Source organism: Coptis chinensis, chromosome 7 (assembly GCF_015680905.1).
Source record: "Coptis chinensis isolate HL-2020 chromosome 7, ASM1568090v1, whole genome shotgun sequence".
Taxonomy (NCBI): Eukaryota; Viridiplantae; Streptophyta; class Magnoliopsida; order Ranunculales; family Ranunculaceae; genus Coptis; species Coptis chinensis.
The window spans coordinates 92,982,799-93,004,278 of record NC_141462.1 but is presented as its reverse complement, the minus strand read 5'-3'; the positions used below and the strand labels follow the sequence as shown (position 1 = coordinate 93,004,278).

Here is a 21,480-nt window from a genome sequence, read left to right as displayed (position 1 = left end):
CCGGGGTAAAAAAATTATGTGGGAAAAGATCTGTAAGACGTGTAGTAATTCCTGATAAAATACTTGAATATGATTTCAAAACGGGTAAATCCAAATTATGATATTTTCAAATCCAAAAAAAATTATGAAATTTTTGTTAGGCAAACCTCTGTTGAACTTTAAAAGCAATATTAGCGATGATAGTTTCTGCATAACGAAACATGGGAAAAATTAACGTCAAGACGTTGAAAAGAGTGTCTGTGCTACAATACCACTATGTGTAAATGATTTGATTATAGGCATCTCTGTATGAATTCATGTGAAGGAACAAAGTCAAGTGTGTTATGCATGTCAGAACGAAGTCCCAGTATCATACATCAACAATGACGACAACAATATAGTCTTGTCTAGAGTTCAATTCCTAATTCCTAATATGTTAAACGGTAATTAGAGCAGCAAAATAGATGAAGCAAAGACTGCTATCAAAGCAGCATCAGTGATCATTGAACACCCCGATCAGCAGCAACAGTGATCATTAAAACCCCCGAACAGCAAGCATCTGCAAAGACTGTCAATTAAGCCTTGTTACTACATTAGTTGGTGGGGACTGAGTGTTAAGGTCTTTAGTAATTTTTTGCTTTGCGACTTTAAGATGGAGGGCTTTGAGCTGTTCTGATGGTACAGGTTCTTCTCGTATTTTCTGAGTTGCTTCTTTATGATGGAGCGTGTTTAGCTTATGAAAAAGTACAGGAATCGCTTCAGTTTAATCTTTTTCCATTCTGTAGAGATGCAAGGGAGTTAAATAGAAATTCATCCGTATTCTTAGCTCTAGATTCGAAAGTTTTTTGTGCTTACTTTGCTTGGAATCTCAGAGAGTTCTAAAGATCCATTTGAAGAAATATGTTTCTGAGGAAATCTTGTTGGTTGAGATTGATCATAAATCCCCTTCATAATTTGATGGGGTGTTTCTGAAAGATGGAGGGTGATGCACTTGCAACGCTTTCGCTATACCACCAAGGAACTTTTCTTCTTCTGCCGAATCAGCTGCTGTTAAAGTACCTTCTCTTCTAGCTATGGTATTCTAAAGAGATGCAGGGTATGTTAGAGAAATCATGAACCACTTATGAAACAAAGCATGAACCAAAGCAACAAATCTAAGAAAATACAGTATAAAAGATTAAAAAAAAACATAAATCCAAGTTTACCTCTGTCGTTCCTTTGCCCTCATATCACCAGGTTTTCGAATATCCCATATTTACCTTTTGCAACATGAGCCACATGACCTAGACCTTCCCAATTATCTGTGTGGACTGTTTGTTCAAAGAGAATAGGAGGCACTCCCATTTCTGCAAGAGTTCAGTACCAAAGGGAAACTCCATTATAATACATATGTTTAAAACTCGATAGACAGTCAAGCAAACATACATAGCAGGACGTTCCAATTCTCAAGATTTTTCATTCTTGGACTGCGGCATGTTCTTGTATCGGCACTTGTCAAGAGCCCGATCAGGAGATCTCTGCGGAACCATTTGGAATGGATTGAGGAAAGTAGGGGGGCCTCCTATATGCCTCGGTAACATCTCTGTAATGCCCTTTCCAATCTCTGTCTCCGAAAGCTCCTGCTGCGTGCAACTAAAACCTCAAAAGAATTTGGCAAACTCAGATCCAATCTAAACTGTATGCGCATAAGAACCATGATAAACATCTGCGAAAATTAGTGGACATCTACAATGAGTAGAGACCCCTGGAGCTAAAACAGAAGGTTCTGTGACGAACCAAGTGGAACCACTATCTGACCAATCTAGATCAAAACGCTGAGGGTACGTGTAGGTTAATTTCATTGATTTACATATTTCAGGGACGTCAACAGGCACAAATTATTGGTCTTTCCTGTGGGCAAACACTTTTTTTTTTTTTCAATTTTGTATTCCAGAGCGATTGTTTCTTGGACCCTTTGCATATGAGAAATGTGATGTTAAATACGTTTGTACCCCTAGCTTGCAGAATAACATCTTTTGATAACATTAGTTGATGGTAAACGATCATCCACTTCATCCCGTATTTTCTGAGCGGCTTCTTTATGATGGAGTGTGTTAATCTCTTGAGAAAGTACATGTGTTGCTTCAGTTTATTCTATTTCATTCTGGATGGTCTTATGCGCTTGCAATGTTTTCGCTGTACCACCGAGGAACTTCTCTTCTTCGGGTGGTTCCTAAAGAGATGCAGGGTATGCCAGAGAAATCAATCAATAAACTTCAATATAGTCGATTAGCATAATAAAAATGTATTACTCTTTTGTTTTGAGGCCCGTATTGTAGATCCTTGCAGCGATTAATAGGAGTCGATGTAAGATCCCATCTAAACTGAAACCGAATCAGAACCAGGCTAAACATCTGCTGAAATCAGTGGACTTGAACAATGAGAAAACTCCCACTGTCGCCTTGATCTGGCTGTCCTGTGACAAACCAATTGGCGCGACCATCTGGCCAGACATGAACAGAACGCTTCGGGTACTAAGAGGCTAAGATAGAGCATCACAAAGATATTGCAACATGTCTTGTCTAAGAATTCAGTAGCAGCTGGGTTGCCTCCATAATATCTCCTACCACCTTTTCTAGCAAGTGGGGAAGTGTGCACATTTTGTACATGAGGTATGACATAGTGGAAGCATTTGTGTCCCTTCTAGCATGTCAGAAATTGGAACACTTGTCCGCCAAGTATCTTGGATCTTTATCACTTAAATCTAGAACTGGAATTCAGGGTGAAGCTGCAGTTATTTTTAATCACATCTGTTAAATTCTATGTTAGTAGTGATGCTAGGAGAGTTGTAACATTGATATATTAGAGAAACCAAGAATAAGAACAGAGAAGACTAGAGATTGATTAGGGTTGGAGTTTAGAGTTTGAGAGAGAGTTTGTTATTTATCCAAAGTTACATACTTATACTAACCTAAAATATGATAATAACAACTACTAGATATGGATGTCCACACTTATAGAAACATGGGACTTTCCATATTGGACATATACTAATACTAACATATTCTAATACTCCCCCTTAAGCTGTAATTACGCAAACTATGCAAATTACAACTTGGATTACAAAAAAACAAAAGATAATAATACTGCTCCTCCTTTTGCATAGAACTGTCTTTAGTTGAAGAACTCGAACAACTGTTGAGACGTTCTGGAGGTGAAACTGTCGGTGTAGGCAATGGCCTAACCTGAATACTGAAGGTGTACCACAGTCACAAACTGAAATCATAACACCGGTTTAGTGGCGCGCTGCTTGGCTACTACTTACTCCATTCGCTGTTATGGCTGTCATAATATAAAATGAAAACAATAACACTGACTTGATGTGTGCTTCTTGGCTGCTACTATCAATGTCCACTGTTAATGTTAACAAAATACTATTATGGGTACTCCTGAAACATACTTGCAGTTGAGGCTTGACTGCTACCTGAAACATACGTGCAGTTGAGGCTTGACTGCTACCTGAATACTGAAGACTGAATAGTGGAGATGTCATACTGAAGACTGAATAGTGGATATGCCTTGTCATGAAGAGTTCGTCAAGGCTTGCTGGAATATGGAGACATGAGTACTCTTCCTCATACGTCTCCATATTCTCCTTCCCTCATATACTACTGAATGTCTTCATATCTCCCTATTCCCCCTCTCAAGTTGGAATATACAAGTCTGTTGAAACATACAAAGGCTTGTCTATTCCGACTTGAACTTGAAACTGAGAAAACTAAATACCAACTTATACAACCAACCAATGCCCACTTCAAAAAACTATACCTCATACTCCAATTCACAAAAAAAAATTCTAACAGAACATGCATCAAACAATAATCATTATAGAGGATGAAGGGTGGGTCGCGCCTTTTTATGACTGCGAACTTCGGGAACAGTGGAAGATGGAAAGAATAATTCCTCGTGAGATAGAGGTCATGTGCCCCTATAATACTTCAAACAAACAACTTGATCATGTTCTAAAAACTGAGAGTATAGGCATCATCACCAACCTAGCGGAAGCTAGAAACCCAAACATCCATAATGCATACAAACAATAATACCCCTCCAATCCTGGATGAGAGTGCAAACTACCTTCCAAAGGCTTGATACTTCAAAAATCTTGAAAACTTATGTGTGGAGGCATGAGCGCGTGCGCGCCTTCGTCAAGGCCAAAGACTTCGGGATATAGAGAGATTGTGCCCCTCTTATCAATACTAAGACAGAGAAATTGTGGAAGACGTAGATTGCAGAAGCGAAACAATACTAAGAAACCAATACTGAGAAACTTCGGATCTCTCTCCTATCATTCTTCAAACAAACTTTAAACACTAATGGAATCTTTAAAACTTACTTTAACATGACGATGAATAGTACCGTGAACAATATTGGTGAATAGTACCTGTGAACAATGCCGGTGAACAATACCGTGAACGATAAACTTCTTTGAGGAGAAAAAATTGAAACTTGAATTGAGATATAAAAACTTCTTCTTGTGAGAAATCCTTCTTCTTCTTGAAACTTGACTTGAATACTATACTGAAAAACTTAAATAAACTTGATTTTGTTTCTTGGTAAGGGATTCCTCTCCTAACATACCACTGAACCTCGCTCCGATACCATGTTAAATTCCATGTTAGTAGTGATGCTAGGAGAGTTGTAACATTGATATATTAGAGAAACCAAGAATAAGAACAGAGAAGACTAGAGATTGATTAGGGTTGGAGTTTAGAGTCTGAGAGAGAGTTTGTTCTCTATCTAGAGTTACATACTTATACTAACCTAAAATATGATAATAGCAACTACTAGATATGGATGTCCACACTTATAGAAACATGGGGCATTCCATATTGGACATATACTAATACTAGCATATTCTAATAACATCATACCGTGAACTTGTAGTTCCTGCTACTGCCATGGTGTCCGTGAACTCGGATAGTTGAGATGGTGTTAGAATATTGGAACTGCCATGGATCCACATAGATATGTATGAAAGCGTCGCAATGGTAGACTGTTCCTTGCATTTTGTTCAGTCTGAAAGCACAATCCATATCCTATACTCTTCGACACCAATGATTCTATTGGCCTCGTCAGAGTCGCAATCCATTGTTAAGGGGAAAAAAGTCAGGCGGACTGACCTGTTTATTTTGAACAAATTGCGCAAAGTTTAAAAGAAAGAGGGTAAGACGTGGAGAATATCAGGAAAGCTGGTCAGATGATGGGCCAATAGAACTAAACTAATTTGGATTCCAAAAGAGGTCAGTCCACATTTCGCAGGGAATCTGCATAGATCAAATAAAAAAAAAAAGTCTTGTACAAAGTTAAATTCTTAATTAAAATTTGATCAAAGGGTAAAGGGTTTAGTAAATTCTCTCGTACCATGGTGAATGATTGTCACATTCAATCATATTGAATACAATCGACTCTAATTATCACTCATCAACCAAAGAATGATTGAAGTGAATTACCTGAGTAAAACAGCCATTAAAAAGGTGATGACAGGAATAGTATTTGCAGTCACTGCGGCCAACGTTTTGGATGTGTAAAGCAGTGCAATGCCATACACGTTCAAGCAAATGGTAATCCTAAATTTAGAAGCACCGAAGTTCGATAGAGTTAAAAGGTTTTCTGCTTCATATTGGCTGAATACATTAAAGTTAGCAGAATAGTATAAACTTACCCAAGTAAAGAAAGCATGAACATATTGATGAAGGCTATAAAAGACAGTGGTGGAGCTTTATCTCTATTGGACATTTAAAAAGAGAAAATACCATTGAAACAGTTTTACGTTTACACTAATCAAAGAGAAGTTAGAAGATCAATTAAGGAGTTGCCAAGTAGCTTAATTACGTACCTTTAGAACATGGTCGAGAAGCCAAGTAGGCAAAACGAAGACGTAGGTGGTAGAGTGAACGAACATATTTCTACACATCCATAAAAATACAAATATAAGTAAGATATAAGTCTATCTATAAATACATGCATGCAGAAACGTAATCGTCAAACTTTGATTGCATTTTTTTGAAATGTAGTGCTGCGCGCTGTTATCTGTTATCTGTTTCGAGAAGAACAAATTCTTAAACCTTAATTCTTAATTAATGTAGTTACTGAATCCATACAGATAATGTGCCAGCCAGTATCCACATAGCATCAGCTAGATCGGTTGTACATAGAATTACTTTTCCAGTGCCAAATATGACATGTACACTCCTGCGAAAAAACAGAAAGATACGTTCTCAAAGCAAAATTCCAAGCTATTAGTCGTGTGATTCCGTCTTTGTACATCAAAGAACATAGAAAAGCATAGTAAAGTTGTTTCCCCTCCTCCTTTATCTGGGCTTGGGACCAGCAATGCAAGAACGGATTTTGCATTAGCGGAGCTAAAAACTTTTTTATATTAGTTATGGTGATAGTCATGGGTTAAATGTTTTAAAAATGAGACGTATAGGAATAAATACACACAATCTGCCACTGAGCGCACTACGTAAAGATAGCACATTATATTTTATATAGTACAATCTAGGAAAAAATGTAGAAAAATAAATAATAAAATAGGGAAAAATTAATAGTATGTAGTCATGGGTTAAATCTAAATGTTAAGAAGACACATAGGAATCATTGCATACAATCAAATATTGAAGCTAGCAGAGGAATAAACACTATTTTCTTGCAATATTAATCACCCATATCATCATATTCTGAAAGCAACACGTCACGATACACTATATTTCTGGTATAAGTTTCAACACGTCTATTTAAGGTTCCATTTTTTACCAACATCCTGATGTTATTCCGTGAAACACACCTTGACAACGCAACATATAGTTGCCCATGAGAGAAAACATGATCAGGAAGATATATATCTACGTTTCGAATAGTTTGTCCTTGTGATTTATTAATAGTTAAAGCAAAGCTAAGTTTTATTGGAAATTGTTTTCTAGTAAAACTAAATGGCATCTGTTCATTAACATTTGGTTTGAGAGGTATACGAGGTATAAACTCTTTCTTACTTCTAAACTGTCAAGATGAAATCTCAGCATATATAGTATTATCATAAAAACGTAAACAAATTAATCTTGTGCCATTACAGAATCCTATACTTGGATTAATATTCCTAAGAAGCATGATTGGACAACCTTTCTTAAGAGTTAAACGATGCGGCAGAATACCAGTGCAATTGAATTTAAAAATTCTTGTTGATATAAGTTTTGAAGATCAGGCGGAACAATATCAAATGAGTAATAAGTCTTTTCTTCTCCTAGGAAAAAGCCTATCACCTTATTATTAAGTTTATCAACAATATCATTTCTCGGTGTTAAAATTGCTCTGTCAATAATGTAATTCTCATTACATCCATTAATACTTAATGAAGGATAAACAAAATCTATTAAATCGTTTATTGATTGTCCACCAGCCCAAGGTATGACAATATCATCAGGCAATCTAATCATATTATCGTCATCAATATAGGGCTCATTACCATTGCCAATACGCAAAAGGAAATCAGCAAACATTGGATCAGTTCTTGCACGCATATTTTGTGTTAAAGAAATTACCTCAACTTTTGGCCGGAAGAATGACTTGACAACACATCGTCAATCTCTTGAGCTCTAGTAGAGCGTGGGACAACAGGAAGCGTCTGACGAAAATCACCGCCAAGAACAATAACCTTTCCGCCAAAAGGGAGATTAGAGTCGGTGATATCTTTTAAGTTCTATCTAAAGCTTCAAATGCATGTCTATGAGTCATAGTTGCTTCATCCCATATAAGTATATCTGCATAACACAAAAGCTTGGCAAGCGTAGATCGTTTATAAATATTACACATTAACAATGAATCAATAGTTATTGGGATTTTAAATCTCGAATGTGCAGTTCTTCCCCCAGGTAATGCTATGGCTGCAATTCCCGATGACGTTGTTGCTATTGCAATATGGTTATCAGTCCTTAGAGATGCAAGAAGTCCTCTATATAAGAAAGTTTTTCTGTTCCTCTGGACCATCAATGAAAAAAATAGAATCTTGTTTCTGTTGAACAACCGAAACGATCTTATCAAAAGCCTATTTTTGTTCAACATTAAGGTCCCCAATAGCCATAAGGTCTTCATCAGGGATTTGTATAGATCTCTCCTCAATAATAAGCCGTGTTAATTCAATATGTTCATCAATGTCCCTATCATTTACGGCAAATCAAAATCGAAGTACTTTTTGTTTTTAGACAAAATATGATCAAGGTCCTTGAGGAAGACGATTAATGAATAATTCAGTATTACCATTTCTATCATTTTAAGTGGAGCGTAGTCTTCAATCATAAATGGGTAGAATTCATCCCAAAGATGTCTTACTCCTTTCGGTGACAATAAATAAGAATGGTGGCAAACAATCTTTTTTAAAGAAAGAGGCATATGTGTACTTGCAGACCTCTTAAACAACTTCTAATGTTGTCATCATGCTCAAGCAAACCACGTCTTTCATTGGATTCTTTAAAAGTGCCAACAGCACACCATCAACTGTTAGCAAATCATTGAAAGAAGTGGGACCTCTCACATGTAACAACAATAGGCGTAAATAATATCGTTCTCCTTCCATAGGAGGCGTGGCAATCCTTCCAATGGTTCTCGTTTATTACTTCTACGAACCCATTCTCTACGAGTGGAATCTCAATAAAAGTATTCAAGAAACTCTAAGTAAAGATATAGGCGTGCCTCCTCATTAATAAGATTGGTTTTGAAAAACTCAGTAAGCATGGTTTTCAATATGTGCTCATCATCTAATATATCTTCAATAAGTTCACCACTATAATAAGAAATTTGTTGCCTATTTGGCAAATGTATCTGCAAGGCAACAACTGAAGGAAACATGCCATTTAAAGGAAACTTAAACAATCGCCAAAAAGCCTCAGGTGGGCAAATCCATCTGGCATTAACAAACTGTGAAATCTCATCCTCATTCGGATATGGTCTAGTACTAACTTCAAATGACACTCGATCAGGTCCTTTATAAACATATTTATACAAATATTTAACTGAAGTGATGCTCGAACAAATCTCAACATTAATATGACGGTTATATTTTAATAGCAAATAAGGATTATGCGGAACAACATTACGGTTGTCTAGCGTGTATTTTCCTATACCAACATGTCTTCCATTATCACGTCTCATGTATATAGCATACAAATCAGTACCATGCGAAGTCGAAGGTGCAAATGACTTAGGAAATCCACTCCTACATCTATTATTTTTCATACAAACTGCACTCCTATTTAAGATCCACATGCATTATGCATCATATGATTTTTAACTGCACTATACAAATCAGGTTCTGTACTGGGATCGGGAATTTCAGCAGAAACTATTTTATCTATATCCTTAGGATTGTGTATTTTATCATTTTCATGTAGGATGAGCATGAGGTAGACCTCTCTTCTGAAATTCTAAAACATGAACTTGTGCAATAACTCTACCCAAAATATGTCTTCGAAACAAATCATGCTTGAGTTATTCTAAAATAAAATTGAATGTTCTAGTAGCTAAATCAGGTCTATCATGTAATCGTTGGCCAATTCTGTTTCTCGAAAGTAATTGCATGCCAAGATGAGTTACATGTTACAGTTATAAGTAAATCTGGTTTCCCATACCTCCTTACCAATGTCATTGCATCCTGATAGCGTCGATGCATATCCCGAGGGCTACTAATATGAGAAGGTGGGAGTATTATCCTTTTGCCAATGTTACCTATTGATTATAAGATCAGATTCTTAAGTTTTAAATAAATAGACAATGTGAATTGAAGAAAACCAATGTGAAGATGATGTTATTATACACACGAAAATATAAGGTACCTGCATGTTATTATACCCCAGAGTTTAGTGCATCCTGAATGCCTTGGTACAACTCGGACCTAATAGTTTGCTAATTATCCCGATAAAATCTCATTTTCATCGTCTCTATTTTCACGCACATGTCAACTATAAACTGTTGTAGAAGGCGACATCCAAAAGAAACAATGAGACTTCAGAAGGCCGAATCTGAATATCAAAGAACATGAGAGTTCAGAATTTGTAATACATGGGTTATACTAATGAGCAAAATATATCTTACCCTAAAACTACTGATATTCTCCAAAAAAATCCTTTAATAACTTGAAGTTTATAAAAAAAAAAAACTCAATTCCAATAGAATCATACAAAAACATCATATGATTATAAGAAATTAACTGATAAACCCTTGAACTCCAAAGCGGTTTTTGCTCCACAGAGAAATGAAACTGCCCATGCCTTAATTCAAACAAATTCCACAAATAAACTGTAGGAAATTGACGACAGAAAGTGTCATTTCTCTTAAACAAACCCTTCCAAAACAGATTTTCAGCACAATTATTTTTTAAACAGTTCTAATAGCAGGCAATGTATTTTAGAACATAACAACTTATTAAGCGAATTCTAGACTTATAAATTTTAAGTTAATTGTTTTTTTCAAAAGTAAAGTCGTCAAATCATGTATAATCTTAAAGTTATGGTGAACCAATGAACATAGGTAGATTGAACGTCTCTCTTTCTTGACAGGAAGGATACTCACAAATGAAAGTATTAAAAGTTAGTTGTCAAGCAACAATAGCATATAGCGCATAGTATTTAAAAAAAAAAAAAAAAAATTGTAACCGACACAAAGAAATATCAAAGCGAAGCACATAATGTATTTGGTTTTATTAAGTCTATACATACTTGCAAAATATATGCATAGTAACTGCGACAACTAATTCTTCTTGTATTGCTACGATGCACACCCAAGTCCCAACCATATTCACCAGAAGGCAACATTAAAGGATATTGTAATGGATCATAATATCCAGCGGTATCTGGGATTTGCCGGAGTTGACCTGTTTGTGTTTGAACAATAATATCTCTTGGTTCCAACCCTTCTGGATCATTATTTCCAATCAATATTGCAGCGACCTGCGATGCCGTTGGTAATGCATGATCCCGGCGATCAGTTCTCAACTCTTTTATAATAAGGCGACAATTTTGCAAATCATCTCTTTGGCCAAGTTGTCTAAAGACGCCGACAAAAGGGTTATTACAGTTGTTGAGGATATTTTTTAACGTAGATATAACATTCGTTCGCAAAGATTGGTTTTCAGCATGCCGATTTTCTACCTCATGATCAGTGTAGGTAGGAGACTTCCAATCCTATGATAAATAGACGCTCTTGCACGAAATGAGTATACGCCATCCCATCCATTTGCAAGACCTTGATCAAAATCAACACCCATCGAAGTAAATGCAAATATATGGTTGTACGACCGGATATTTTCTCTAAAATGTTGCCCAAGGTCAGTCCCATCACGAAACAGCTGAACTAATTCGGTGGGCCCGATGGTCTCGATGATTTATTCTTCCTTTTGAGCAAAGCATATTTCAGCGGTTTCATGAACGAACTGTTTGGCTCCACAACCTTTGCAAATTCTAGGTTGAGGTAAAATGTAAGGGTGGAAGTCTTCGGGGATGAACAAAATTCCTAGCACATCTATAAAACCCGGTGCTTATCCTTGACGGTATTTGGGATCGAAGCGGTGCTGATGTCGTAAGAGTGTTCACATCGTGGTTATCTGTAGACATTGTAAACAATCAGTTACCTCAGAAAAGCAATACTTAAAAAGTAAGAAGAAAGAATAAATTAAAGGAGGAACCTAATTACACAATATATTAAATGAGAAAACAGTAAAAAATCAAAATAAAATCACCTAATTGCATGCGATTGTTAGGAGTGTTTGTGTATCTAGCCTGTCGACAAATGTTGGTAAGACGTACACGCGCAGGGTGTGTTTGTGGATGAGATGCTAAAACTTGAAAATAATGAAGTACACAAATGATTGCCAATAAACAAAGACCCCCACCCACAAAAAAGAAAAAAAGAGAATTTGCTTAAAAAATAAAGTTGTGCGAATACCTTCAGCAGGAGTAGGCGAATGTGGTGTTTGAAACCGGCTTTGATATCTATTTCTATCCCTAATACTACGCAGATGTCTTCTTCGAGTATCAGATATTTGGATGTGCTCCTACACAGAAATAAAAATAAAAACAAAAATGAATAATCACATATTTGGATGTGCTCCAAAAAAAAAAAAAAAAAAAAAAAAAAAAAAAAAAAAAAAAAAAAGAAAGAAAGAAAGAAAGACTAATCACAGAAGTTACTATTTAAGTAAATGCATAAAAGCAATGAAAGGAGATGGTCTATTACTGAGGCCAAGCATTCAAAGGACAACACCCTAAATTCATTTCTACTCGATGAAATATAATGCAAATATCCTTCTGATTGGCCCAAGCACATTCCATAACAACCATTGCACATAATCACTGTATTTGGTAACAGGATAATCCAGCAGCCAACCAATAAAACACTCCATTTATATTTACGTGTGGATGAAAGAGCAATACCCGCCATGTGTTTGTTTTTGAAAAGGAATACTATCCATGAGGAATTCTTATTTTAATAGGAGAATGATTCCCGCTTTAATTAGAAGTGCTAGAATATTATAATAGGAGAGGAATTCCCGTTGTAAAAAAAGATTCCCATTTTTCAAATAGGAGAGAAATTCCCGTTTTAATAGGAGATGACGTAGAATTTTAATAGAGCTTGAAAAATACCCCTTGTGGGAGCTTTAATATTAAGATATAGATATGACAAACAAAACAATTTGAACGAATCAATAACATTCCCTCTGCTCCTTTGTTGTTTGTCTTTTATTTCTCAAGTTCCTGTGTTCTATACTTATTATTATTATTATTATTATTATTATTGTTTTTTTTCGATAAACATCCATTCTGTGTTCTATACTTCTATCATTTGCTGAAGTGGCTGCCAAAACATTCTACAAAAAATAGCGTCCTCAAAAATAGTTGTATTCGTACGCAGAAACTTGAAGGATGATGCACGTATAGGGTTTACATGTATTCAGAGAATATAATAAGCTAGCAGATGCACTAGCTTCTAATATTCCAGCTATTAGGTATATTGTTTTAATCTCTAGCTCATTTGCAGAGGATATAAAGAAAATAGTATATGAGGATGCAATAGGGAAATAGTATGTGAGATAATGTAATTGGAACTAAGCTTTATACTTTCATTATGAATAAAATAGGGGTAAGGGACCTCTCAAAAACCTTGTTTCTGATAAAAAAAAATGATGGGAGGGAGGGGGACCTCTACATAGGCTCCACCTAGGTGCCATTAGGATTTTACAAGTCCAATTATTGTACACTAATACTTATATTACATAAGTATCCACTCTCTATATTTCTTAATGGAAAAGTGTAAAAAGAAATTAGATTTTAAACTTAGACGTCACACGAAATGACATATCTCTTTAATTTAAAGAGGTCCAAATTTAAAAATTACAAAAGAACTTCAGAGTACCGTCCGAACATATTTTAAATTCATCTTCTTCTTTATCTGGACAAAACTTCTCATTGTGAAAAATGAAAAGAACTCAATGTGGTATAATAATAAATACTTGAATATGGACAAAAAAAAAACAATCAACTTCCTTCAAATTCCCCATACCCACGGTTCATTGAAACATAGTGTAAATGTTTAAATGTCTAATATAATTAGATTAGACATGAAAGAACTTGTTAAGTTGAAAGAAAATGGAAACTTGTAATGAGTAACCCATTTACTGAATGTTCTAGGGTGTAAAATGTAAATGAATAGGTCTTCATTCGTTAATAAGCTGTGGTTAGGCTTCAGTCCGAGGAGGTTCAATCCATATACTTGCATAACTTCTTCTCAGAGGTTCATAGATGACGTAACAAGGATGGATCATAAGTTCCCACCTCGATAACTCCAAATACCTATAGATCCCGTAGATAAATTTTCCCGATATCTCCCCTGCAAATTTCACTATGCGCCAATCATTGATAAGAAAGACGTGATTATCAGGTGGTGGAATAGAGTTCCATATCATATTCAACCGATCAAATTTGTAGATAGTATACCCTCTATCAGGAGTATGGTTCAAGAAAGCTAACAAAATATCTTTATCAGACTGAACCAAAGTAGTACGCTGGCCATACAAGTGTTGCTGGCTACACATATCCACGGGTTCCGGTCTTTGGAAAAGGTCCCAACGTTGCCGAGCAATATTATAAGTCCCCATGGTTCCCGAATTAGTTGCACAATAAAAGGTCCCATCCAAATATCCAGCGCTAACAAATTTTTCTTTAACTAGTGGAGGGTCACACTTAAAGGTATGGCTGTTCCATACCCTGTCATTGCCATAACAGGTCTTCATACAAATTGTGCTTCCGTCAGATTCTAAATTCAACACAAAGAACACACAACCTGAATCAGTGGGTGTGGAGGAAAAGGTCGCAAATTGGAAAGTAGATTCCAAGTAAGGCAGCACAATAGTTCTGCCATTGGTGAAGGGACTAAACAAAAACAAGGACGTCCCAATCTTATTATTTCGCTGAGATAGTAAAAGCCAACCATCTTTACAAGAATGAACATTGATATCGCGCATACGCTTTCCCTTTAGAAGTTCGCTGCTGATGTTAATGATGAAAGTTGTTTTGTAAACAGGGTCGAAGAGTTCACATGAGCTCCATGAATCTTTGTCGAAGGTTATAAGCCATGGTGATTGCTTCAATGGTTGAACACCATACAGGGAATGCCATTGTTTACAAACTGCACGTAGACGGACATGATCAGCATAGACTAGGCGTGTTGATATCTTTGCAAGGACATCTAGTGGAAGGTTAGACCACTGGCTCTTATTGCTCTCTTCCATTGTATCCATATACATCTCACTGAGTTTCAAAAGTTCATATCTGATCGGTGATTGCAAAGGTATTATATATAGACTTTAAAACCGTTTGAACTTCTTTTCCTATTTGGAGTACTCAAATTAAGGAAGGAATACAATTAGAATTAGGAGAGTCCGAATTTGTTCAATCTACCAACCCGCTAATTGAAGCCCACGTCTATTAACTCTACTAAACCGCTGTCGTCGCTCCTAACCGTTATCCTAAAAAATCGGAAAAGTAAAATAAAACGGGCGGTTAAAACGTTTCGTTTTAAAAGGCTCAGTCGCTTCATCAGTCTCTCTATAAATGGCCATTCCTTCATCAGGTCAACAACGGTTTCTTCCTAGCAACAAAGAAAAATGATCTATTTAGGTACACTTGATTTTCTTCTTTTCTATAATTCTATCTATCTCATTTTCTTTTTCTTTTTACACACTTTCATCTTCCACATTTTGATTGAGAAAATGCCTAAGAATTTTACTGCCACCTTTTTTTTAGTTATATATATATATATATATATATATATATATATATATATATATATATATATATATATATATATATATATATATATATATTTCAAAAGGCATTTAAGTTCTACGTATATGATTAACCATAATCGAATAGTGAAACTTTTGATTTAATCACAATTGAATAGTGAAAGTTTTTGTTTGTATTCACAATTGAATAGTTGAAGTCGATCTGGTCTGATGGACATTACATTTTGGGTTTTCGTGTAAGTTCTATTGGTTCGTCATTCTCAATTAAAGATGAAATGGATAGACATGAAGGATAACAGGTAATTTTGTTAGTTCCTATAACCGTATACATGGTTATAACTATAGTTGCAGTTATAATGTAATTATGGTTGTTGTTCAGTTATGTTTGTGGTTATATAGGCATTGGTTATTGGCTGCAAGCACATCTCTGGGTCATATGCGTTTATTTTTTGGTTCAACCGTATATGTATCATGCAATAAAACAGTTATCCATCTTCCTTTCCGTAAACATCCTTACATAGTTACATATGTATGCAGTCTTAGGTTTCTTAATCAGTTGATGTTTGACTTAAGAGTTTTGATCATTTTCAAAATATTTAAAAACAGTGTATTTGGTTCTTAATCTCTCATTGTGTTGATTGAAATGTATTTTTTAATATTCGTCTTTGTAATTCAGTAACTTAATCAATGCTTATGTGAGGGTGAATCCATTTGTTGTCCTTTTCATTCGTGCAAGAAACGGTGCAATTTCTTGGTTAATTTTTTTTTTTCTTTTCATTTTAACTGGCATATCGATTAAATATATTGGTAGTTGATAGATACATTGTAACTACCCAAGTTTCTGCAAAAATGAGACCAGGGACTGACTAAAATCGTTATATCCCCCTTACATAGTGGACATTATATGCGTTGGTGCCTTTTAGCCCAACATTCTCACAACACTGAATGTTGTGGAATCCAGAGGAGTTTATAAAGATGTGAGTTGAGTGTTAAGGACATTGTACATGACTCTGTAGTCCTCTATATCAAATCAACATCTAGGCATAGATTACAATGACCGATGTCATTGTTCTTTAGGTATAGATTTCTTTTATGATTAATTTGTATTTTTCTGAACACCAAAGGGTTTTCAATACACCCTCACTGCTATTTCCTTAGTTATTGAGGTTTTGGTGTGCTACGTGTTTCTTATTTTTATAGTTGTCCTATTATTCTGCTTAAGCATCTATGCCTGGGTACATTATCTCTCAAACAAATTGCAGGAAGCGACTACAGGTGCAAAATAATTTCACTAATGCTTAAAATATAGCTACAGGAGCATCTCTTTGTCCTCTGGGCTGTTCCATGAGACCTTCGGGTATAAAATGTTTACACCAATACTCTTTCTATGAATTTTTGTTCTTAACTACCAACTACTCACAATATATGTTGTGCATTCACAATGAAGTTTATATATCAATACTTGCAAGGTTTGAGTTTGTTGCGGACCTGTTGGCGGTGCTTTGACATTAACACTTGAAAGGTACTGCAATTATAACGTGCTTCTTGATTCGTTAATACTTATTCGTTATACCATGCTTACTTCATTATTCATGTATTTTTTCACTGGATAATACTTTTTTGTTTTTTTTTCATTTATCTCTCTATGATTCCATTTTGGTATTATTAAATTTCAGTACTCACTACATTGTAACTTCATTTTTTATACCTTCAAACAGTGAAATAAAGTGAAGAAGAACAGTACTTAATTCCTCCAAGAGATAGACACATAGGCACATAGCAACATATTGTTATTTACCGCGATATGATCCTAACTTCTCTAGTGCATTTGATAAATGTGTGCATACTAGCTATTTTCTTTGGTCCTGATTTATTCTTTTGTTTTATCAAGCATGTGAAGACTTTGTCATCAAACACAGAGTCACTTCTTAGTATTTTGTTTCCCCCCACTCCTGCATATTCTATTGTTCAAAATTTAATAGATAAACCACAATGTAGAGACAAAAGACTTAATTGATCTTGATCTCATAATCAAATAGAAGACAAGTTCAGTTTTCAAGAAATCATAAGCTCTTTTTTCATTTGTACCTCATATCGATATCAATTGGAAACGTCATTTCTATGGAGAGCATATGCCTCAGCAAGATTTGATTACGTCTACATGTATTCACAATAGGTTATAGCTTGGTTTCATCCTGTAGTGATGATCCATGTGTCTTTGTTGAGCATGGTAGGCGACTCTGTATAATTTGTACTTTGCCTTGGTAAGTTATCTGGCTACTCTGTATATTTGATGTGAGTCAAACTTATGAGTTAGATTTGTCAGAATTCTATTAAGGTGGATTTCACTGTTTGAAATCAGTTCAACTTTCTCTATGCAGCGAACTCCAATAGAGTTGATGAAATATTGACTTATAACTATCAAATATGAGCCTCCCTTGGTGAAGTGTATTTGATTGAGTTGATACTTTCATGCAAAGAAATCCAGTGGTTTGGTATTTTGTTGAACGTTTGCCAGTCCAGGGATGGGTCAGTGAGTACGTGGAGCTATATTTCAGTGCTTTTATCAAATTTGCGTACATATTGGTGATGTCGTTGGTTTCACCTTGGTGGATAAGGATGGTAGAAACTTAAGCCAATCATGGAGGAGGTAGTTCTTATTAACTTTTTATACATGCTTACATCCCAGGCAAGTAAACCCCCTTAATGTGGATACTGGTAATCAAAATCTCATATTGTTACGTCGCTGGAAACACTGGCTATTAAAATCTAAACTAGACAATGTTGTTCTTAGTGACTCAATTTGATCGCCATAAATGGTTTAATGTCATATTGGTAATTACTAGATTTCTTAACAACTGCCACAGGTTGGCATGGGTTGGAGTTAGTTGGAAAAATGGATGGCAACTCGCCCACCAGAAACAATATTAGTGGAAGATCAACAACATGGGTAACATAATGTGCTTATTTCTAGAACCAATGCCACAAAAGAAATTGGGTGTTGTGGATCTAATCGAGTGCCTGTTGAGGTCGATCATCTCAATATAACTATAAAAATGTTAAGAACAGGCTGAAGGCTTCAAAAAGGGAAATTTTTATCTAAATCAGTTATTACTTATGTTATTTTATTCAAAAACTCCATTATTTAATTTGTTTCTTCATTATTTTTTCCTGAATCTGCTATTGCAAAATATTTAATTTTTTTGGTTTACAGTTACAGTTGTGTTGAATTCCTTCTATGTTTTGATCGTTTGTCAATTTACTTTTTTTCAAAGGTTAGAGCATCTCTAGGTGGTGGTAGCATACTCTTCATATTTGAAGAAAAAATTTGAAGAACTTGCTCACAAATTTCGACCAACTTTAGGTGGTCACAAATTTCGCTCGCAAAATCACTTGTAGAGCCCACCTGCGCGACATTAGTACTGTTGCGCGCCAGCATCACTGTCGCGCGACAATGGTACTGGAGCGCGTCAGGACTAATGTCGCGTGCTATGTTTAATATAATGTCGCGTGACAGTCGGACTTTTGTCATTTCACAACTTTTTTTTTCAACTTAGTCACTCTAGTTCTAGGAAAAATATGAGTTCCGACGACGAATACGTCTATAATAACCAAACACGATGGAGTGGTGACGGTGAGGAAGTAGAAAACAGTGGTAATAGTGCATACGTTTGGAACAATCCCATTATTGATCTAGATAATGAACCAACCACTTCTGGAGCTGGAAATCAGGCAGCTGAGGCTGACGATCCATTGTTGCTTCAATATCAGCAAGTCGATTTTGAATTTCCTACTGAGGCTATTGATTTCAGCCATCTTAGGCTGGTGTCTAAGAGGCTTCATGATAGGCATGTCTCAAGAGTTGTTCTTGAACAACAGGTATGTATTTTAATTTCATATATTAGTAGTAGTAGTAGTTAATTTTAGTAGTTCAATACGTATATTTTTATTTTTATTTTTTTAATTTTAGTTTCATTTTGCGTACATCAGAGATGTGTTATGTATAGGGTTCGGTGCACTTGACCATGTTAGAGATGCAATTTTAGCGACTCCCTTTGCTCATCTAGTTGACATCCCTTACAATAAGACTGACATTCGGGGAGTTATTAATGGTTTAGTTGAGAGATGGTGGGATAATACACATACTTTTCACTTCCCTCAGGGAGAGTTGGGCTTCACTCCACTAGATTTTTGCATGATATCTGGTTTGAGTATAGGATTAGGTAATCCGTTAAGATGTAGCATTGAATTCCAGAGTTGCGCCCAAATGATGATTTTCTTCCATTGTCTGACCGAGGAGTCATATGACAGTGCTGGTGTTAGGATTTATGGTATCAAGGCTGCATACATTACACCGTTGACTACTGATTCAGGATTGCAGTTTTTGATAAATTATTTGTCACTTGATTCTGATGATGGTCAAGCACATGTTGATGAGTATGTAAGAGCTTTTTGTATGTATTTGATGGGCGTCTTTTTTTTCCTTTTGGCCATTCCACGATTAACTTGGGGTATCTAGCCAACTTTGAGCACTTGCATGAGTTGGGCGGTATTGATTTTGGTGGAGCCATATACTGTCATTTGTTACGTTGTTTAGATAGGGCTTCTCGACAAACTGGTGTTATCAGTAGTCCCCAGATGGGAGGGTTTGTCATTCTCTTAGAGGTATGGTTTTATGAGTATTTCCGTGCTGCAAATCCTATCCTCACTGAGTATACCGATGAGAGGTCTAGGCTCAGGGCTTGGCACGGACCTTTTCGAGCTCGTCTGACCAGTGAGATCAGTTGTAACATAACTTCTGTCCGAACCCAGATCGAGCTTAGCACACAGGCTTCTATTGTTTGGAGGCCTTGGAGGACATCTGTGCACATCGGCGCGAATGACTGTAGATATGCATTGTTCATTTCTCATAGGAGGATGGCATTCACTTGTGGGAGTGATATGGAGTGGTATTTAGGGGATAGATGTTACAGACAGCTCACACCATACTTTGGTATCCCCCCTGATCTGCCTACCCATGTATCAGAGGCTAAGGACATGACCTTAGAGCAAGTCATCGAGAGTAACGTGCATTGGACTTGGTTACAGGCTTCTGACCTAGTTACATTGCAGACTTATGAGCAGTATTACCATTACTGGTTTAGGGTGTCTATTGGTCATTTGCTCCCAACTGTAGGTCGTACAGGCAACATTCATACGGTTAGCAATTTGGGTGTCAGACATGAATTCCAGATTGGCCAGCCGTCACAGCCGGCGTTTCAGCATAGACCTGTACACACATTTGTTCCAGCGCCAGATCCCCCTCAGTCAGAGTGGCCTTGGGTTTTCAGTTTGAGCAATCCGAGTGGCCAGACGATTTACCAGCCCATTTCTTCTATTGATGACACTCACGTCGTACAGTTAGAGCCTGACCTTGGACATCTATCTCTGGTAATTATTTTTATTGGTTTTGGTTTATTATTTTTGTTTATTATGAAAATGTCATAAATTATTAATGAATAACTATTTCAGGATGACCTACGCATGAGATATGAGACAAGCATTCGTGTAAATGATGGCTTGCGCTCCTCAGTATTCGCCTACAGTGTTGAGAGAGAGAGACTTCTTTTCCAGGCTCATGTGGATTATGACGATTTGCAATGCCAGATTGATGAGTTATAGGCTCAGATTGATCACACAAAGGTGAGTTCATCACAACATGGACAGACGGAGAGTTCAACACAAGGACAGTCGAGGAGGACACTACACCATAATAAGGAATTCCTAACAATTGCAATTTCTCGTTTGTAATGCATATTTATCCGTTAGTAAATTAATAACAGTTAATGTTCCGTTACAGAGTCACTTAACTGTTAGTAAATAACCCGAATTATTTTGTGTCGTTTATCGAGATATTAACTAACGGATGTACAAGTGTGACGAATAAAAAAAAAAAAAAAAAAAAAAAAAAAAGGCAAAAATTTTAGCGGAATTTTTTCATCTCGCGCTCAGTAGGTGAAGTGGTCAACTACCCCTGACTCTTTGAGTTAGTAAGAAAAGCTGTAAACAAAAGGGGAAAATGGGGTGAATTGCTGGCGTTGTCGCCACTACCAAGAGCCATGTGAGGTATTTCTTCTTCCATTTCTTTTTCTTTTCTTCTCAATCTTCCTCAGTTATGATTCATGACTGAT

General features: G+C 36.1%; 2 protein-coding genes and 1 long non-coding RNA gene across 4 annotated transcripts; 2 read left to right on the top strand and 1 right to left on the bottom strand.

Moving 5' to 3' along the window:
- Positions 1–8,661: 8,661 nt before the first annotated feature.
- Positions 8,662–9,165, bottom strand: LOC147490050 (uncharacterized). Its single transcript, XM_086574790.1, has one exon. The coding sequence runs from the start codon at positions 9,163–9,165 to the stop codon at positions 8,662–8,664; it is 504 nt and encodes a 167-aa protein (XP_086430916.1).
- Positions 9,166–14,251: 5,086 nt separating this feature from the next.
- On the top strand, positions 14,252–14,623 carry LOC147490049 (uncharacterized). Its single transcript, XR_015203178.1, has 2 exons — positions 14,252–14,398; positions 14,587–14,623. It is a non-coding gene; the product is annotated as an uncharacterized LOC147490049 (long non-coding RNA).
- A 953-nt stretch (positions 14,624–15,576) lies between these two features.
- LOC147490048 (uncharacterized) lies at positions 15,577–21,140 on the top strand. 2 transcript variants are annotated; one of them, XM_086571904.1, is made up of 4 exons: positions 15,577–16,667; positions 16,780–16,832; positions 17,829–20,740; positions 20,822–21,140. In XM_086571904.1, exons 3-4 carry the CDS (start codon positions 19,949–19,951, stop codon positions 20,969–20,971), a joined length of 942 nt encoding a protein of 313 aa, XP_086428030.1. In that variant the 5' UTR covers positions 15,577–16,667; positions 16,780–16,832; positions 17,829–19,948; the 3' UTR covers positions 20,972–21,140. The 2 variants fall into 2 exon arrangements, with proteins under 2 accessions (XP_086428030.1, XP_086428029.1); XM_086571903.1 differs by lacking the exon at positions 15,577–16,667 and having other exon boundaries at positions 16,685–16,832.
- The last annotated feature ends 340 nt before the right edge of the window (positions 21,141–21,480 follow it).

What these genes read in the sequence shown, in the direction of transcription:
- LOC147490050 (XM_086574790.1), bottom strand. Translation starts at nt 9,165, where the DNA reads ATGAGACGTGATAATGGAAGACATGTTGGTATAGGAAAATACACGCTA.
- LOC147490048 (XM_086571904.1), top strand. Translation starts at nt 19,949, where the DNA reads ATGGGAGGGTTTGTCATTCTCTTAGAGGTATGGTTTTATGAGTATTTC. An exon ending in ACCTTGGACATCTATCTCTG is followed by an intron (nt 20,741 to 20,821) that starts GTAATTATTTTT and finishes TAACTATTTCAG; the next exon opens with GATGACCTACGCATGAGATA.